Genomic DNA, 17,138 nt, shown 5'->3' with positions numbered 1-17,138 from the left:
ATTTAAAAGAAGCAAATCAAAGTAATTTGCTTTTTGTAATAAATGAAAGAATTACAGAGTGTGATATATCTATAAACCGTATTTAACCCCTAAACGAGAGTAGAGCAGGAAGAGGTGGAAAGGTCGAAGAGAGCAGGTAGCAAATACTTCCTTCCATTCACCCCATGCGCATTATAGCTGGCACCCGTGCTGGAATCCACCAAGAGCTCCCCTGCGTAGCCTGGGTAAGCTCCTTTCCCGTAAATTCCTGGACAGGCCGATGCTGCCTCCAGCGGTGCGTCCTTGGGTCCCTGGAAATACCCGTTCCCAAACGGATTCGTTATTGTTCCGGCCAACAGACTGGCGATATTTACGATCATGCCATCCAGCCCCACATCGTTGTTGGGCGCGACCAAGGGCGGGACCTGGGGTCCGTAGATGGGCTGGTGGAATGGCCAGGCGCACTGACCCGGGCACTGAGTTTCCGAATTCCCTACCCAGATGTACGCGAATCTTCCATTCTTCTTGGCCTGCGCGCCCCTCGGAGAAGACCCGTGGGTCCCGCACCGGCTCATGCAGAAGCCCTCCACCGCCACGTCCGATGCGGTCAGGACAATGTTAATGGCGTTCTTCTGCGGCCCCTTCGCTGCGAGACGCACGATCTGGCTGGATTTGAGGGATTTTCCAAGGGAGCAGCTCTCGTCGAGGATCTGTTTCCCCAAAGAAAGAGATGGTGTTTTGGCGTTGGATTGGGAATAGTATTTCTCGGTGGTCTGCCACCACGATGCGACGGAGGGGTTGTTTTGGGATTTGGAAGGAGAGGAAATAACGGAAGTGAGGAAGTCGGTTACAATGGCCCGCTGGGATGGGTTGAACTTTCCGTACCAGATGAGATTAAGGGAGATGGGACCAGAGAGAAGTGGGCCATTGTGGTATTGCAAGAGAAGAGGCTGATCTGGGACCAAGGACGCGAGCTTCCTCGCAGCATTGGACGAATGGAAGAGAGATATTAGAGATAACAGCTGCAAGACAAGGAAAAAGAGGTGTTTTGGCCTGATAGCTGATGCCATCGAACTCAAAAAGGAAAAGCCGATGCGAGAAGAGAGGAGTGTGGAGGAGAGGATGATGAGAGCTAAGAAAGCAAATGGGTATATATAGATAGTGGTAAAGGGTCATCCTTTATGAAAAGGAAGGTACCGAGCAGCAGAGAAAAAGAGATGAACGGTGGGATGGGGGTGGAGTGAGTAAGTGAGCGAACCGCCAACGGTACAACGCTTGTTTTTAAAAAAGGTAGTGGATACAGCTAAGACTACAGTGAGTAAAGTACCGCTATGTTACAAACTAGCAAAGCTGACTCTATCTGCTGTTTTTGTCTGCCATGGGGCTGTGCGATTTTTGACCAAAATACCCATGACGAGCTTTGCACACGATCATGAGATCCAGGCCGTTCGTTAAGGGGCCTGATTTATAGAAAACGGATTAAACATGGTGGGAACCACGTTATGGACAACGGCTTGGATTCATGCCTCCGTGTCAGAGTGGCATAGATGGTAGTGTTCACATGACCTGCCTTACACGCGTGGCCGAGCAAAAATCCCCTGCTACTACAGTCCACGGGGAAACGGATTGGCTACTCCCCCTGCCACCAGCCCCGTGGCTGGTGGTCTGTGCTCTGTGCTCTGTGGACCCTACTGTGATGTATATGTTTCATCCATTCCGTTCATTCATTTTTAAAGATCATGTTGGGGCCGTTTGGCCGGGTGGATTGAAAGGGATTGAATGGTATTAGGGTGAATGGCATGGATTTCAAGGTAATGATGGTGTTGTCAGTGGATTGCCTTAAGATACATGGGATTACTGTATCCCGGGAATGCTATATCGAGCCTGTTTTGCAAGCCCGGCCAATCCCGTGATTAAACCTTCCCATCCCTTCCAATCCTTCGAACCAAACACTTCCTAGGTAAATTTGAACGAATTAAGGTGAATTGGATGAGATTTAAAGATAATGATGGTGTTATCAGTGGATTATCTTCATATCCATAGGATTGCTATATCATAGGATCAGATCACCTAATGAATTTGGCAAGGCAACTATTCCTGAAATTTAACTTCCAATCCCTTCCAAATACCATTGGATCCCTTCCAATACGATAGTGATGGGATATCCATAATTAAAATCCTCTTTAAGGCCTAATGTACTGTTTATTTGATATCCAATCTGTTGAGTAGGTCATAAAGGCCCACACGAAGGGAAAAAACAAAAATCAGCTTGATCCAAAGCTTTTATGGCCACCAAAATGTTTTTAATCGTCGACGCTCATTCAATACTCTTTCTTGCAATGTGGTCGACTTGAGATTGGGATATACCTCATTTTTGGTCTCATGATGTAGAATGATCTGTAAAAATAGATGGACAGAATGGATGTAACACATACATCATGGTGGGGCTCACAGAGCACCGACTACCAGCCATTGGCTGGTGTCAGGGGGAGTAGCCAATCCTTTCCCAGTCCATGCCTGTTCTTCGGATTTTTTTGCGGCATGACAAAAATACCCTTGCCGCTCCAGGAGTTATTCACCTGATCGATCCCAAGGATTCGGAGTTCTCAACCGCGAGTCTTGAACTAGCCGTTGTACAGGGTAGAGCGACGGTGGATTTGTTCCATTCGTCTGTGTCGTTCCTCTGCCCCACAATTCATTTAAACTGTCCAGCACGTTGGAATGTGTGGCCCACCTAATGAATCGTTGTCATGCAGCGTAAATCGGTAGGGTTCCTGCCAGCTTACAGTACGTGAGGCCTGATGATGCCCACGTGCGAAAGAGATGAAACGCGCCTAGCCGACACGTGTTAGTTCGTCACAGTTCAACAGGAAGGCAAGCGCTGTGGCCCAAAATTCAGGTTTCTCTGGTCATAGGTGGGCCACATGAATATCTGTTTAAAGCAATCGACCAACTGTTCACATTTGACGTAGACTTGTGTGACCCACCCGATGATTAGACTAGCATGAATTTGGGAGCATCTCATACGCACGGCAACCCAAACCTGATGAACGTCTCGGATCACACAAGAGCAGGCACCGACGCCGTACATTCGTTTCAATGAGTTGAAGGTTATTTTAGTAATTTCATTTGCAGATCGAGCCGTTGAATCTGCCTCGCCTTGTTTGTCCACTGTCTCAAGTTTCAACGTGAATGAGGAGTTAGAGAGACAGGCTGGATCGTAAATTTTTCTTTATTGGGATGCGTGGAATTGCCAGCTGTGTTCATCGTTCAAACGTCGAAAGCTGACGCTCCACACTCTCTTTCTCTCTCTGCTTTGAAGCCACGCGCGCATACAGGAACCAGATGTTTACATACATCTTTCTTCGTTACACGTGGCCGATTTAACCTGCAACCAAATCCATCCATTGAGTGAGCAGTAAATGGATCTTGATGGCTTGCTTTAAATATCCATTACATCATGTAATTTGGACCGTTGGGTATTTCCATTTGTTTTTAACATTGTTTCTCAGGGGTTCTGATCAGATGGATAGGATGATCTTATCTATGGTTATTTTAAAACACTTCACATCCAGGGTAGGGGAAACTAGATGGACGGTGGAAAATTATAGGTAAACATGCCACGTGTTTTCTGAAGAGATAAATCTACCATATTTTCGTTCTGCGAGATGTACTGTATCATCTCCACAGGCTGAGAATGCCCCCTCGTATAACTCGTGAAAAGAATCTACCAGCTGGCTCCCTCGTCACGTGACAGCTGCTTTGCCTTGGGTTCTTTTGTGTAAGACTCTGTTGTTCGTTCACCACCATCTTTTACATGTGGCGACTCGTTTTCCGTGTACGTCGAATGATGTAGTTTAATCATAGCAGTCAAGATAGCATGCCCTTCGAATGGACCATGTCTCAAAATCACACTGATCAGATGATCCTGATCGTCGAAAGGGGTATCTTTCAAATGGACAGTAACGATAAAGGAATTTGGTCAATCAGTTTCAACAACTATATCCAGATGGTAGATACTAATGCCGTACGTAATTTGAACGGTCTGGATTTCGATTAATGCACTGCACCCGTACGTGGATTAGCTACCACCATTTTCAAAACGGTGGTCAACTATCACCCCTCCCCGCTTCAGTTTTTCATTTTTGTAACGTTGGGCTTTCGGAAGCCCTGCGATGTTTACAAAACGCTGCCTCATTAATACATAACTTACATCCCCGTGCCTATTCTAACAACATGTTCCCCAAGATACCGCATCCATTACTTCAGGTATTTGTCATTGAGGTACCTCACATTCTAATGTTTTCCAGGATTACAAGGAAGGAAGTAGGTTTTTTTTTTTTTTCCAACAAGATTTTTTTTGAATCTTTAAATTTATCATTTGACAAAACAACAAGTTTTTTTTTTTTTATTTAAAGATCTTAATAGTAAATAACTAGATTTTTGAAAAAAAAAATAAAATCTTGATAGTTGTAAAGCTCATGTAGCAAATGTAGTATATTCGCTGACAACTTAAACTTTTAAAGAAGGTGGTTAGTTGACATTGTATTAAAGCCAAAAGTCATGTATTCAAATTTTAAAAGTAACAAATATGCCTTTCCAATATATTCTCCCACTAACACATAGGTGAGTGGACACACACCCCAAATGTGGGTGAGATGCTTACCATCAGATTATGGTACACATTAATTTTTCACCATTGAGAAATTTATTTTTCTTCAATCATGAGAAATGGTTTTTTATTTTTTATTTTTTATTTTTTTTATTTTTTAAAATTTTTAAGTGGAGGTAGGAAAATAAGTGTATTTATTTCTTAAAATAAAAGTAGAAAATGATATTTTTCACTAATTGCCACAAAGAATTGCTTGATAAATAATTAGCTAGCTAATTTAATAAGAAACAATGTTCCCTTTCCTTTCAAAATCATGAATCCAAATGGTCCTTAGATCTTTCCAATAGATGTTAACCCACATTGTTGAATGTTTGTAAATTATGCAAATGTCCTCTAATGATTAAATTGGAACACCCCACAATGCCCTCATTTCATTCCTTCCCTTTCAAGATCACACATGCATGGCTTGCAATAAAGGTTTATTTGCTTTTTTGAATTTGGTGGGAAAGTAATATAAGTGAGCCATTATTACTATTTTCTAGTATTTATTTAAACAAATATTATAACACATTAATCGAGAGTCAAATTGAACTGTTATAGGAGATAAATAAATGAATTTATAATTATTATAATTTTATATTGTACAATTATCATTTGCATAATTTTACATGAATAAAATAATCAATGAGAGCACTATTATTATTACCGTTAAGTGCAACTAATGTCACTAAATAAGTAAAGTAATTTATAATCATCACCAATTTTCTTATTTTATTAAGGTAATTGATAAAACAAACATGCCCTAAAGCTAAAATCCTTACCATTGGTCGAAAGCTGAAAGAGAATGGGCATAAAATACTAAGAGACCTTGTGCTTGAATTATGCCAAGCTCTGGTATGATTTTGATTGCCCAAATATTTCGTCATTGGATGAGGACAATTGACAACTTCTTTAACCATCCATTTGATGGCCAATGGTTAGATTGTTAGGATCCTCTTATTAGTATGAATTTTGAGCTATGTCCCATCTCTTGGAGTCCCTTCCTCACACTTTCCCTCTCTCTAAAGTCCATGACACTGCTTTTATCATCATACCACATATCACACATGGGTACATGTGGCGTGCCTACTGCTAATTGAGCACGGTGTGGATGGACATTTGATACGATTCACTATGTTAGTCAAATAAATTGCCTCGAGTTCATCAAATAACCTAAAATGATGAGGATCTAGGACTTGAAGAAGCCCCAAGGTAGGAAACAATTTGGATGGGCATGTCCACTATTAGTTTTATGCCCATCCACTGTGGTGTGTATATGCCATAAATCCATTAATCTGATGTTCCTCACCGTGTTGAAAGAATTCCTCAAGTATTAAGTTATTTCAAAATGTGGGCCATATAATATGAATTTCATAGTTTTACATGTAATTTATTGTTGTTATTATTGTTATTATTATTATTATTATTATTATTATTTTATTTCTTATGAGGTGGCTCACTTGAGTGTTAAATTAAGCTAGGTTTTAGAATCATAGTGAGATATGGGGTAGGGTACTTGATCGACGGGATAGATAACAAGAAAGTTCACCCACAACTAGTAGTAAGCACACCTTAACATATCAAACAGAGTTACACCAATTTTTTCGTATAAATAAAGGGCTTGCATTATGTGTGAATATTAGTTGATGTGGATGGAGAACTTCATGTGGATGAGATCCACCCCATCTATTAGGTGCATCACCTTATGTATGTATTGTGGCTCAAAAATAAAGTTGATTTAATGATCAAGTGAGTTGCACCAAGAGGAATAGTCGAAATGGGAAGTCCAACTGTTAAAACCATCTAAATTTCTTGTGGGATTAATCATTTTGTGTATTTGTCATCCAATCCGCTCATATAACACGCCATATGAGGATGAATAGATTCCTTGAAAATCAAGGCATTCATAGACTTATAGAGGTCACACCTCATGTATTTAGAGTTTTTAGTTATGGTTCCTTATGGTGTTGTTGTACCCTATTTTGATCATTCTTAAAATAACCAATAAAAAATGAAATGTGTTATTATAGGGAAAATATGTGACGTGTAAAATATCTTCAAAGATATTTGGAGTGCTTTTTATGGAAGTACAATTGGTGTTGAGCTAGATGATACACGCCATCTAATAACAAGGCATGATCGAGAAAGTTTAAGAGCAATCGAGTATTAAAGAACGATTAGAAGAACACGAATAAATAAAAGAATTTAGAAGGCTAATGTGGCAATAATTCAACTGCCATAACGGTTGAAATAGAAAAGATAATTGCTTGAAGAGAAGCTGCAACAAAGATTCATAAATAAAAAAAAGTTCAACAAAACAAATCCTCTCATACCAATTCAACAAACCAATCAACTTTATCTTACTGACTTTATATTTCATTATCATAGCCTAGCTCTATCATAGGAGCAATAGCTACAATCTAAGTATATGCTTTTGCGATGGACTACTTCCAGTATCAATATAATTACTTCATCTTTCAAAAAGGCATCTTACAATTGCTCTCTATGATTGACCATAAGTATTTTTTTTTTGTTTCACTATTTCTGCTTATAAAAGTTTTTTTGTACAGCCAAGGCAAGGTGCAATTCATATTTGGAGGAAGAACCCCACTATCCACTATCCAACAATTACCTAATTATCTTATAACTATTTTTGAGTGGCTGAATATATGATCAATTTTCTCAGATCTTAGTCATATATGATCACATTTGGCATATATGCCTATCTTAGAACTTGAAATCAAGTTGTTTGGTTGGAATTGAGCCGCACAATTGATTTTGACATGCCCGCACACATCACACACGACAAAAAACAAACAGAGAAAAAACCGGTACAACCCACTTAAATCTTGGATTGGAGTGACTTACAAGATTAGCATGAAAATGTGGTAGCGCACCTAATGGACCTCATGTGGTGCTCAGTTGTGGTTAAGCCATGGGCACCACCAAGCAATGTTCAGCAAATGGGGAGTGAAAGAGACAAGCAAATGCAATTTTTATTTTTAGTAGCTTTTACGAGATGAAAGGGCAGTTTTGTCATGTATGAAAATATCGGTCAGCAAAATCTAATGGAAGATACTTTTACGAGGCTTACAGAATGAGATATTCTTAACTAAAGTATAATTTTAAGAAAGTACCATGATATAAATTCCATAAAATTCAGGGACTATTTTATAATATTCCATGTATAAGTCTACTAAGGAAACGGCACCCGATATTTCTCTCACGTTGGGTGACGCTGTTACAAACGACTTTTTTCTTTTCCTTTTTTCTTTCAAGGCCATAAAAAAGCCAAAAAGGTGTCTCCACCCGGAGCAACTTGTTAAGTGCCTCAACTCACACGTGAAGATGATTTACACGTGTGGGAGTTCTGAGCGGCTCCAGATGATTTCCACTTGTAGAATCTGCTGGTATCATGGCTCAAAAATCATAACAATCTGGTCTTTAGGTGGGCGACACGTGTACAGATCAGGGAATGGGATGTGGCCAATAAACCCATTAACGCTGTTCGAACAGTTCTAACTATCCAATCAACCACGTTAACAGGGGTCATTGAAGCAGCAGATCGAGACGGGCGCGGATTATGTGAGGCAGGGAGGGTAACAGCTCAGTGGGTGAGGCCTGACCATATGGCCACCTAGATGTACTTGTTGTATATCCACTCCGTCCATCAGTTTTTTCAGATCATTTTATTACAGAGTCCCAAAAATGATCCGGATCTAAGTCTCAGGTGGACCACACCACAGTAAACAGCGGTCATCGAACGCCCACCATTAAAAAATTCATAAGGCCCACCGTAATGATTATTTGTATCCAGCACGTTGATAAGCACACACAGACATGGATGAAGGGAAAACATAAATATCAGCTTGATCCAAAACTTTTGTGGCGCATCAGAAGTTTTTAATGGTCATTGACCACGGTTTTCTGTGATGGGGCTCACTTAAATTTGGATTTACTTCATTTCTGGGACCATAACCTAAACTGATGGACGGAGTGGATATAAAACACATACACAAAGAAAGTCAGGGACTCACCCACTAAGCAGTTACCCCCGACTCACCTAATTCAAGCCCAATCGAAACCGTTCATTCTTAGATTACAATTTATAATAGCTCTTTAATTGTGTGGCATACAAATGAACGCTAAAAGACAAAAAAAAAAAAAAAAAACAGAACTTGGTACCATTAAGCGATCTAAGGCCCACTTTTTAGATGGTTAAAATAGTCTAATTAAAGAAGATTTAGTCGGTCGGTTAATGGCCGAGTTCACAGGATCTCTGGTTCAGATCATACTACACATGTGCATTCAGATCATCCTACACATGTGCCACGTGTGTGGTAAAAAATCTGGTGGCTCAAAAATGGGTGGCTCTTGCGGCAGGTAAACCGTTCTTGCAGGGAAATGGGTCAATGTGGGCACAGCAGATAGTGGCTCCCAAAATGGAATACTGATTGGCACACGTGCTAGATCCAGGCCGTTCATCAAGTGGGGAATGTAAACATGCCCTGGCTCACACATGTCAGGCCAGGTTGGTATTGCAGGTGGGCAAAACGTGTAAGAGAAAAATGGATGGTTAGAAAAGCCAATGACCGTTGGTCTGATTCTGTACGTATTCATTGTGCACTTGCGTGTATAAATTGAAGAATCAGACGGTTAAGATGCAACTCATCAGATCCAATCCGGCTCGGTTGAGTTGCCCGATTCATCTCAACTTAGGCAATCTACGACTGGAAGGATGCGAATTGCCTGTTTCTCAAGATCACAGTAGGGCAGGAATCCTAATATCTTGCAAATCCAAAACTCAGTGGGTCACATCGCACGAAATAGTGACAACAGAAAACGTCCACCGTTGAAACCTTCCTGGAGCATGATGATTATATGCCATCCAAACCGTTCGTAGTGTTATTAACACTCAGATAAACTGTAGGCACAAATATCATCATGACACAAAACTTCTATGGTCCCCACAAATTTCCATTGGCGGTCATCCAATCCCTGCTGCTTCTTATGGTGTGGCCACATGAGTTTTAGATCTGGCTGATTTTTTTTTTTACCACCCTATTGTAGTCTTGAGAAACGGATGGACGAAGTAGATTTGACACAGGAATATCTGTGGGGCCCACGTAGTTACTGGCATGCACCTACGAACACATTTGAAAAAAATGGCCTTCATGCCCCTTGTCTTGTATTTATATTTAAATATTTAATTAGTTATTATTTGTTTATATGATTAAGATAAGGCAGAGTATTAAGTGATGCCATCAGCCAGCTAACGAATAGACTCCGATGACTCCAGCGTGTCTGATGGCTGATTCAGATACCTTGTTCCGTTGCTTGGAAACATGGTTTCATCGTGCGGTATTTTAAAATCATCTGCACGAGTGGAGCCACTGGGAATCTAAGTCTCACTTAAATCCAAAACTTTGATCTTGGTTTACGTAAGATTTGTTTAACTGATTAGCTGTTTCATGTCATTTTAATACGTAGGTCTATTTTAATCAAGGAGGAAATTAAGGTTTCTCTTGCAGAGCATGACCATCCATACGCAGGCACTCCGCCGTTAACATGCATTTGCCCCAATTCAAGCTATTAAAATAGGGAGTCTTACTGTACATGGAGCATAAGGGAAATAGTAACACTAATGCATCATTACAACTGGCTGTAACAGCTGGAAATGAAAATAGTCAAAGTCCAAGCCTTTTAACTCTTAAATATCCATTAAATAAAGGTTAGTACTGTCCAATAAAGCTGATTTTTCTGTGATAGCTCCATCTATAGTAGGCAATAGAAATTGAAAGGCCTAGCTGGCTATTCATTTATGTCTCATGTGGATTACTTTGTGATCCAATGGGGATGACCTAACCTAGTAACATTTGATTAGGTTACCCCGTGAGTATATTTGGAAGTTATTTTGTACTTGACTCAGACCCTATCTCTTATAAGTGGCATGTGACCCAATTAAATCTTATAATGTTAGGTCATTGTATGTTTATAAAGTCATTAATATACATGCCACCACATATGCTAGTGTGGCGCATGCCTCCAATATCTAGGGCATCCAAGCAGCTATCATTGCATAGATGCTACCATCAAAAGATAAATGTAATAGACTTGGTGTACCATAATAAAATAAATGGATTACTTAGAAAATTTTAGCTTTTTTTTTTTTTGGTTTTGTTAATTACCTCACTAAACTGGTGAATTGACCTGATTTCTAGGATAAGGAATCTACACACTGTTACCTTTCCTATAGATGACTTGGATGCTAAATGTGTTAGTCACACTGGTATCTGTAGTGACCTATGCATTAGCTTGATCATACCCCACTTGTGGCCTTAGCAATGTGGGTTCTAATAAAAGGGTATAATAGAAAATCAAAATATCACAAATAAAAAATAATAAATGTTTTATAGAGAAAGTCAAGACATATTAAAGTTGCTATCTTAAAGACAAATTTACTTTTATAAGTAGAATTATTGATATATTAGGTCTTAGAAACTGTCCTCAATATTAGCCATGAGATGTATTTAGGGACGGTGCATTAATGGCGTATAGGTGCATGACAGCTCTCTACTCAAATACACACCACAACTCGGTTGTGGTTCACCCATGCCTGCATGTACAAGGTTACTCACATGGCATACTCTTAATTTTTAATCCACATGACAAATGAACGATTCTAATATAAATGCTTTCTCTTCCTACTTTGGTTCTAATGTGAGAGTAAAACAATATTAAAAATTATACGGCAATGGCCAACACTTAATGGCAAAGTAGGAAAAAAGATTTAAAAAATTTACAGAAAATCTTAATTATTAAATACATATTTCCAAAGAAGCACAGCTCCATGCCTTAAACCATCATTTGGGTTTTAAGCATTATTTGTGATGTTTCCGCTGTCAAAAACCATTAAGTGCAGCTACTTTGTCCATGGTCATGAATGGTCACACGCTACCAATGTATCAATGACTCTGCATTGCTCTGGATTTGCATGAATGTAGTGTGGAGATTATTTATGATAACAAACAAGAAAAAAGGAAAAAAGAGAAGAAAAACTCTTTCCCTGTCTATGTATCTACTCATTCAATTCCATAAAAAATTGGAAAAATACAAATTTTTTTTCTTCCTCAAATGCTGCATTCATAATGGAAGTGCAACTTCCTCCGTGACCATTTAAAACTACAGGTGTTTATGACGAGGTGAGGAAATTGATTTTCAAACCTTAGGATTAGGTTTTCTGTAACCCTCCTACCCTAACAAACCACTAGAACATCGGTTCCATGCTTTATATCTTACACAAAGAAGGAATATAAGATGTTCTATCGTGGATATGCATCAAAGGCTCGCCACCCACATGAGACCGAAGGAATCTTGCTTTTTGGTGCATTCTGCTACAGTTTATGTTCACAGCTCTCTGCTCACGTGCCAGATAATGGTGATGATCGGGACCGTTGATGTGGCGGGCCACAACATGGTCAGGCTGTTGGTTGAAAATCATAGGATTTGGATAGCTCTGACTATATCGTTATCGTGGGTTTTGCTGGATCAATGTGGACCTTTGCTTTTTCAGGCCACCGTTCTGATTGGTGCCACAGTCCAATTGCCCTGATTTTTGGCATATGGGCTATCTATGTAGTGCGCCACCAGATCGACTGTCCCAGTCAGCACACATGTTAACGTACGTATTACTTTGATGGGAGGTAGTTGCATACTAGCATTTCTATTTGTGTTTTTACGAGTCTGATTACCTAAATTTTCTGAAATGTAATATATTTCATTAGGTGGGCCTTGTCGTGCATGACCCTACACCTCTTGTGGGATGTCTTGCGTATCTACTACACATACACCTTCTTTACGATACAAGTTACTGCGAAAAGGGATTTGTGCAATAGAATTTTGCAAGCCCACATGGCCACCGCACGGGCACTCCTACAGTAACCACAAGTCACAAGTGCTGATTCGAAGGTGGCAAGTTGTCTTTTAACCATTCAATTTCTTTTTTATGTAGCGGTGGACAACCGGATGATTTGCTCAGCTTTACTCTTGCTTTGTGGTCATCTTTACTCTGTATGAAATAGGCATGGGCAATGAGCCGAGTTTGGGCGTGGCCCACTACCCACGCCCCAAGACCTGACCCAGCCCAAACTTAAAATTGGTTAGATCATCCAATCAGGTTTCCTTCTAAGGTTTTTTAATTTTTTATATATTTTTTTATGTAGAGCGGGCAGACAATCTCTTAGTCAAGATGGACCTGAGAAGGTTTGATTGGAGGCAGAAGTGATCCGGATTGTCATAACCTTAAAACGGGCATATCTCATAAGTTGGAATTAGTTATCCGACGTATCATATATAATTTTGGGTAGGAGAAGCTAATTTAACCTAACAACTTGCTATGCAAGGTTGCTCATGCGGAATTTGTGAGATTTTATTAAATCGATGGTTGAAAACTTATTATTATTATTATTATTATTATTATTATTATTTGGGTTAACTTGTTAGTACACACCCATGTTAGTACACACACTCCATGTTAGCCACTCCCTAGGAATCGATACCAAGACCTCAGGTGTTGAAATGAGGTATATCCACACAGTCTGCCAGTTGAGCTATTTCTAGTAAGTTTTAATTTGACTTAATTTGATTGTAACTCTTGGTAATTTGAGCTTTAAGAGTTATCTCCTACACAAAAAGTACTTAAAAAATTAAAGAGATTAACATAGTTGAGCCAAATAAGACACTATTTTTAGCGGAAAACTATAAAGTCTAGTAAAAATCATGACCATCTATAAATAACAAATTACAATTTTAGTAAGTTTTATTGTAGTTTGATTCTGAGGCTTCCTAAGATTAATATCACTATTTAAGAGGATGAGTACCGGGAAGCTTGTGGATTCAAAGTAGTTATTCCCGAGTAAGTCGCGTCATATTTATCTTTACCTGTTTAATCGCTGCCAATCGAACTGTTATAATAATCAGATCAGGACGGTTCTCCAGCTTGTGCTCCATCCCCAGTGGGCCACATGAATTGGAGAGGCTGATACAAACGTCCACGCTGGTGCATGTCAGATGGCGGTAGGTTCTGTTGACGTGGATTCCATCTACTTTGTCGGTACGGGGCAATGCACCTACATCTTTGGACACAAGTGGCCGGTTTCCAACTTAGAAGGCCCACATGGGGATGGGACTTTCATCCCTCATTTCAAGAAAGGAACCAAAAGATGTTGGCCGATGCCCATGATGTGCACAGAAGCACGACTTTTTAATTATCACGTCCCAGATGCATGCATGGACACGTGTTCCCATTTCCCATTGTCACGGACCAGGTGACATGGCCGTATATGGCTGTCCGGAGCAATGGAATGCATGGTATGGAAAAAGGTATGGAAGATTCAAGAGTACTTTGGTACTCTGTCAGTCTGTGATGGATGATACGCAGGCAATTGGAAATCGCACACTTGGCATTACAATTAGGGCACTAGTTTAGATTTATTACTGTTTCAAACATTACTTTTATTTGATAATCCGGCTATCGGATTGATGAATATTTATTGGACGGTTAAAATTGAAGAGTATCCAATAGCCTTCTTCCAACAAACAAGTGTCCACAAATCAGAGGTTAGGATTGTTCAGGCAATCTTATTCCTATTTTGTGGATGTAACGACAGTTGGGTTTACAATATAATTGGAAACGGATTGGCTACTCCCCTGGTGCTGTGTGGGCCCACCATGATGTATATGTTTCATCCATGCCGTCCATATATTTTTCTAGATAATTTTATTTTATGAGACTAAGAATGAGATATATCCCAATCTCAAGTGGACCACATTACAGGAAACAGTGTTGATTGAACATCAACTATTAAAAAATTTTTGGGGGCCATAAAAGTTTTGCCCCCAAAAAGTTTTGGATCAAGCTTATCTTTTTTCTTTTTTTTTTTCCCTTCATCATCTAGGTCTGTATGACCTAATCAACAGACTGGATGTTAAATAAACAGTACAGTGGGCCTTAGGAGGATTTTAATGGTGGATATCCAATCAGTATTGTTTTCCTGTGGTGTAGTCCATGTGAGATTTATATCTCTCTTATTTTTGGGATCAAGCCCTAAAATGATATGTAAAAATGGATGAACGGCATGGATAAAAGACATAAATCATAGTGAGGCCCACAGAGCACCGACCACTAGCCACTGGGCTAGTGGCAGGGGGAGTAGCCAATCCATTTCCACAATATTTTGAGTTAATATGTGACACATGTACCATTCGTAGGTGCCTGCGTAGTAATCGTACTACGCATGTGGAGTATTAAATAACTCCCAAGATTCAAGTTGCCAGCACGCTATGCATTGAAGAGAAAATACTTTATCTGGCGGAGCGTGATGGATGATAGGCACGCAGGCAATAATAAACTGCACAAATGGCACAGTTACAACTCAATTCAAAACCTCCAAATTGAGGGGCCTTCCTCATCAGGTATTATTATTATTATTATTATTTTTAATTTCTACACACGCACACACACAACCACACACTCACGCCGTAGTGGATTTCACCACCACCTATGGATACTCGATCCCTTGACCGGGTGTTGAAACCCCGATCTAGCAAGAGTAAACCAAAAGGTACAATGATTTCATTTTCTATTCGGTATACGTAGCATTCATGTCATGATCGAAACCGTCCATCAACTTAAGTCTTAGTAAATGACTACATTACAAAAGTTATAGATCTAACAACGCAAATAATTACTTGCAGAAACATTGGCAGGATGCTGGTGATTTTTTCTCCATCATTTGCCTTGCTTGGTTAATGCCCATTTCATGATTGTCCCCAATGAATAGACGGTTCAGATCAATACAATCTCATGCCATGTGTATATTTTCATATGTTCCATCACATTACACCGGTTCCACCGCAACTTTTCTGGAATAAGTTTATTCTGAAAGTGTGTGTGGGTATTACCATTATGTATGTATGCATCCACTCCATCCATCATATGGGCTCCCTCGTGCTCTCCTTGAAGGAAAAAATAAAATAAAATCAAAACCGAGGTGGGCCCACAAATCATGCCTAAAACGGTAAAATCAAATGGTAGGGCCCACCTGAATTTTGGAATGGCCAGATTTGTGAGGGGTTCGTTCATCCTGGTGGGGCATCTGAATGGACTGGATGGTGTCACATGCAGCTGTTATTTGGATGAGTGGTTATAGATGCCTATCAAAATAGATTATCTAGAATGATAATCAATCCATGATGAACCCCAGCAAATAGATGGATCAAATTGTTGATTGCACCTATTTTTTTAAAACAATCTGACTGTCCATTTTAAAGGCCATCAAGCAAGTGGTTAATACTTTTAGATTGATGAGATCAATGTTTTCATGGCAGCCAATTAATATATTAATGGTGTTGTATCTGATGAATGGTCTACGCCAATGCATTGGACTGTACAATTGCCTCAACACAACTAGGAGCGTTATAACTTACAGAACAGTACTATCTGGTACCACTATATTACAAACTAAATAAAAGCCTGCGGTGGAGTATCAATTATCAGAAGGAAAGGGTGTAAACAGTGCCCTTCCAACTATAATTAAGAGCCACCACTGGATAGATCGGGTGAAACTTTCATGAGATCCACCCCATCTATCAGGTACTCTGCCTCATTTTAACCATTGAACCCAAAAATAATGATCATCCAAAACTCACTAGGCCACACTATAGGAAATAGTTGGGGATGGAATACCCACCACTAGTTTTGTGTAGAACCCATCCTGGTGTTTATATGCCATCATTCCATTCATCGGAAGTTCCTTATCAAGATGAAAGCATCACCCAAATTTCAGTATTCTAAACCTTTGGTGGGCCATATCATGTGAGTTTAGAAGCTTTAGGTATAAATTTTTGAGGTGGCCCACCTGAGTGTTGAATCATTTTGATTTTTGGGATCAAGGCTCCAAGGGGGTGGTGAATATGATGGACGGCTGGGATTTTGTGCATGTTAAGTCCTTTCTCCCACGTTAGTGAAAAAGTAACCGCGTGGGTACCAGGGATGTTAATGGTCGGCTTAGGCCAGGTCCTATAGTAACCATAAACGGGCTAACCAGGTTGGGTCTTACTGGGTCCGACTCTCTTCAGAGGTCTGGGTCTAGTTCTTGATACCTCAACTCGAATCTAGTCGAGATCGAGTACCCGTTCACGTCTTTTGACATGGGTTTCAAGATGGATTGGGAGGGAAAAAAAAACATTTACATGGTTGGGCCCACTGATGGATGGATTAGATCATTCACATATATGTCAATTTGACACATTCATTGTATATAAATAGGCTTTCTTACAAATGAGTAACTCAGGAAACCTGGTTTTGTTTCTAAAATTATTAATATATACATTAAAACCAATTGAAACTGGCAAGAAGACCCCATCTAACCTGACTTTAACTGGTCCTCACGCCGATCTGATCCAAACCTAACTGGATCTGATTTTTAACTGGTCAAGAAGGTGAGAC

At 39.8% G+C, this 17,138-nt stretch overlaps 1 protein-coding gene across 1 annotated transcript; it reads right to left on the bottom strand.

The window, feature by feature from the left end:
* On the bottom strand, nt 1–1,115 carry LOC131242312 (protein PHOSPHATE-INDUCED 1-like). The gene has a single exon (XM_058240881.1). The coding sequence runs from the start codon at nt 1,047–1,049 to the stop codon at nt 90–92; it is 960 nt and encodes a 319-aa protein (XP_058096864.1). The 5' UTR covers nt 1,050–1,115; the 3' UTR covers nt 1–89.
* Between the last annotated feature and the right edge of the window lie 16,023 nt (nt 1,116–17,138).

Source organism: Magnolia sinica, chromosome 4 (assembly GCF_029962835.1).
Source record: "Magnolia sinica isolate HGM2019 chromosome 4, MsV1, whole genome shotgun sequence".
In the NCBI taxonomy this organism is placed as follows: Eukaryota; Viridiplantae; Streptophyta; class Magnoliopsida; order Magnoliales; family Magnoliaceae; genus Magnolia; species Magnolia sinica.
Note: the sequence above shows the minus strand (reverse complement) of the source record. Positions and strands in the feature narration are given on the sequence as shown.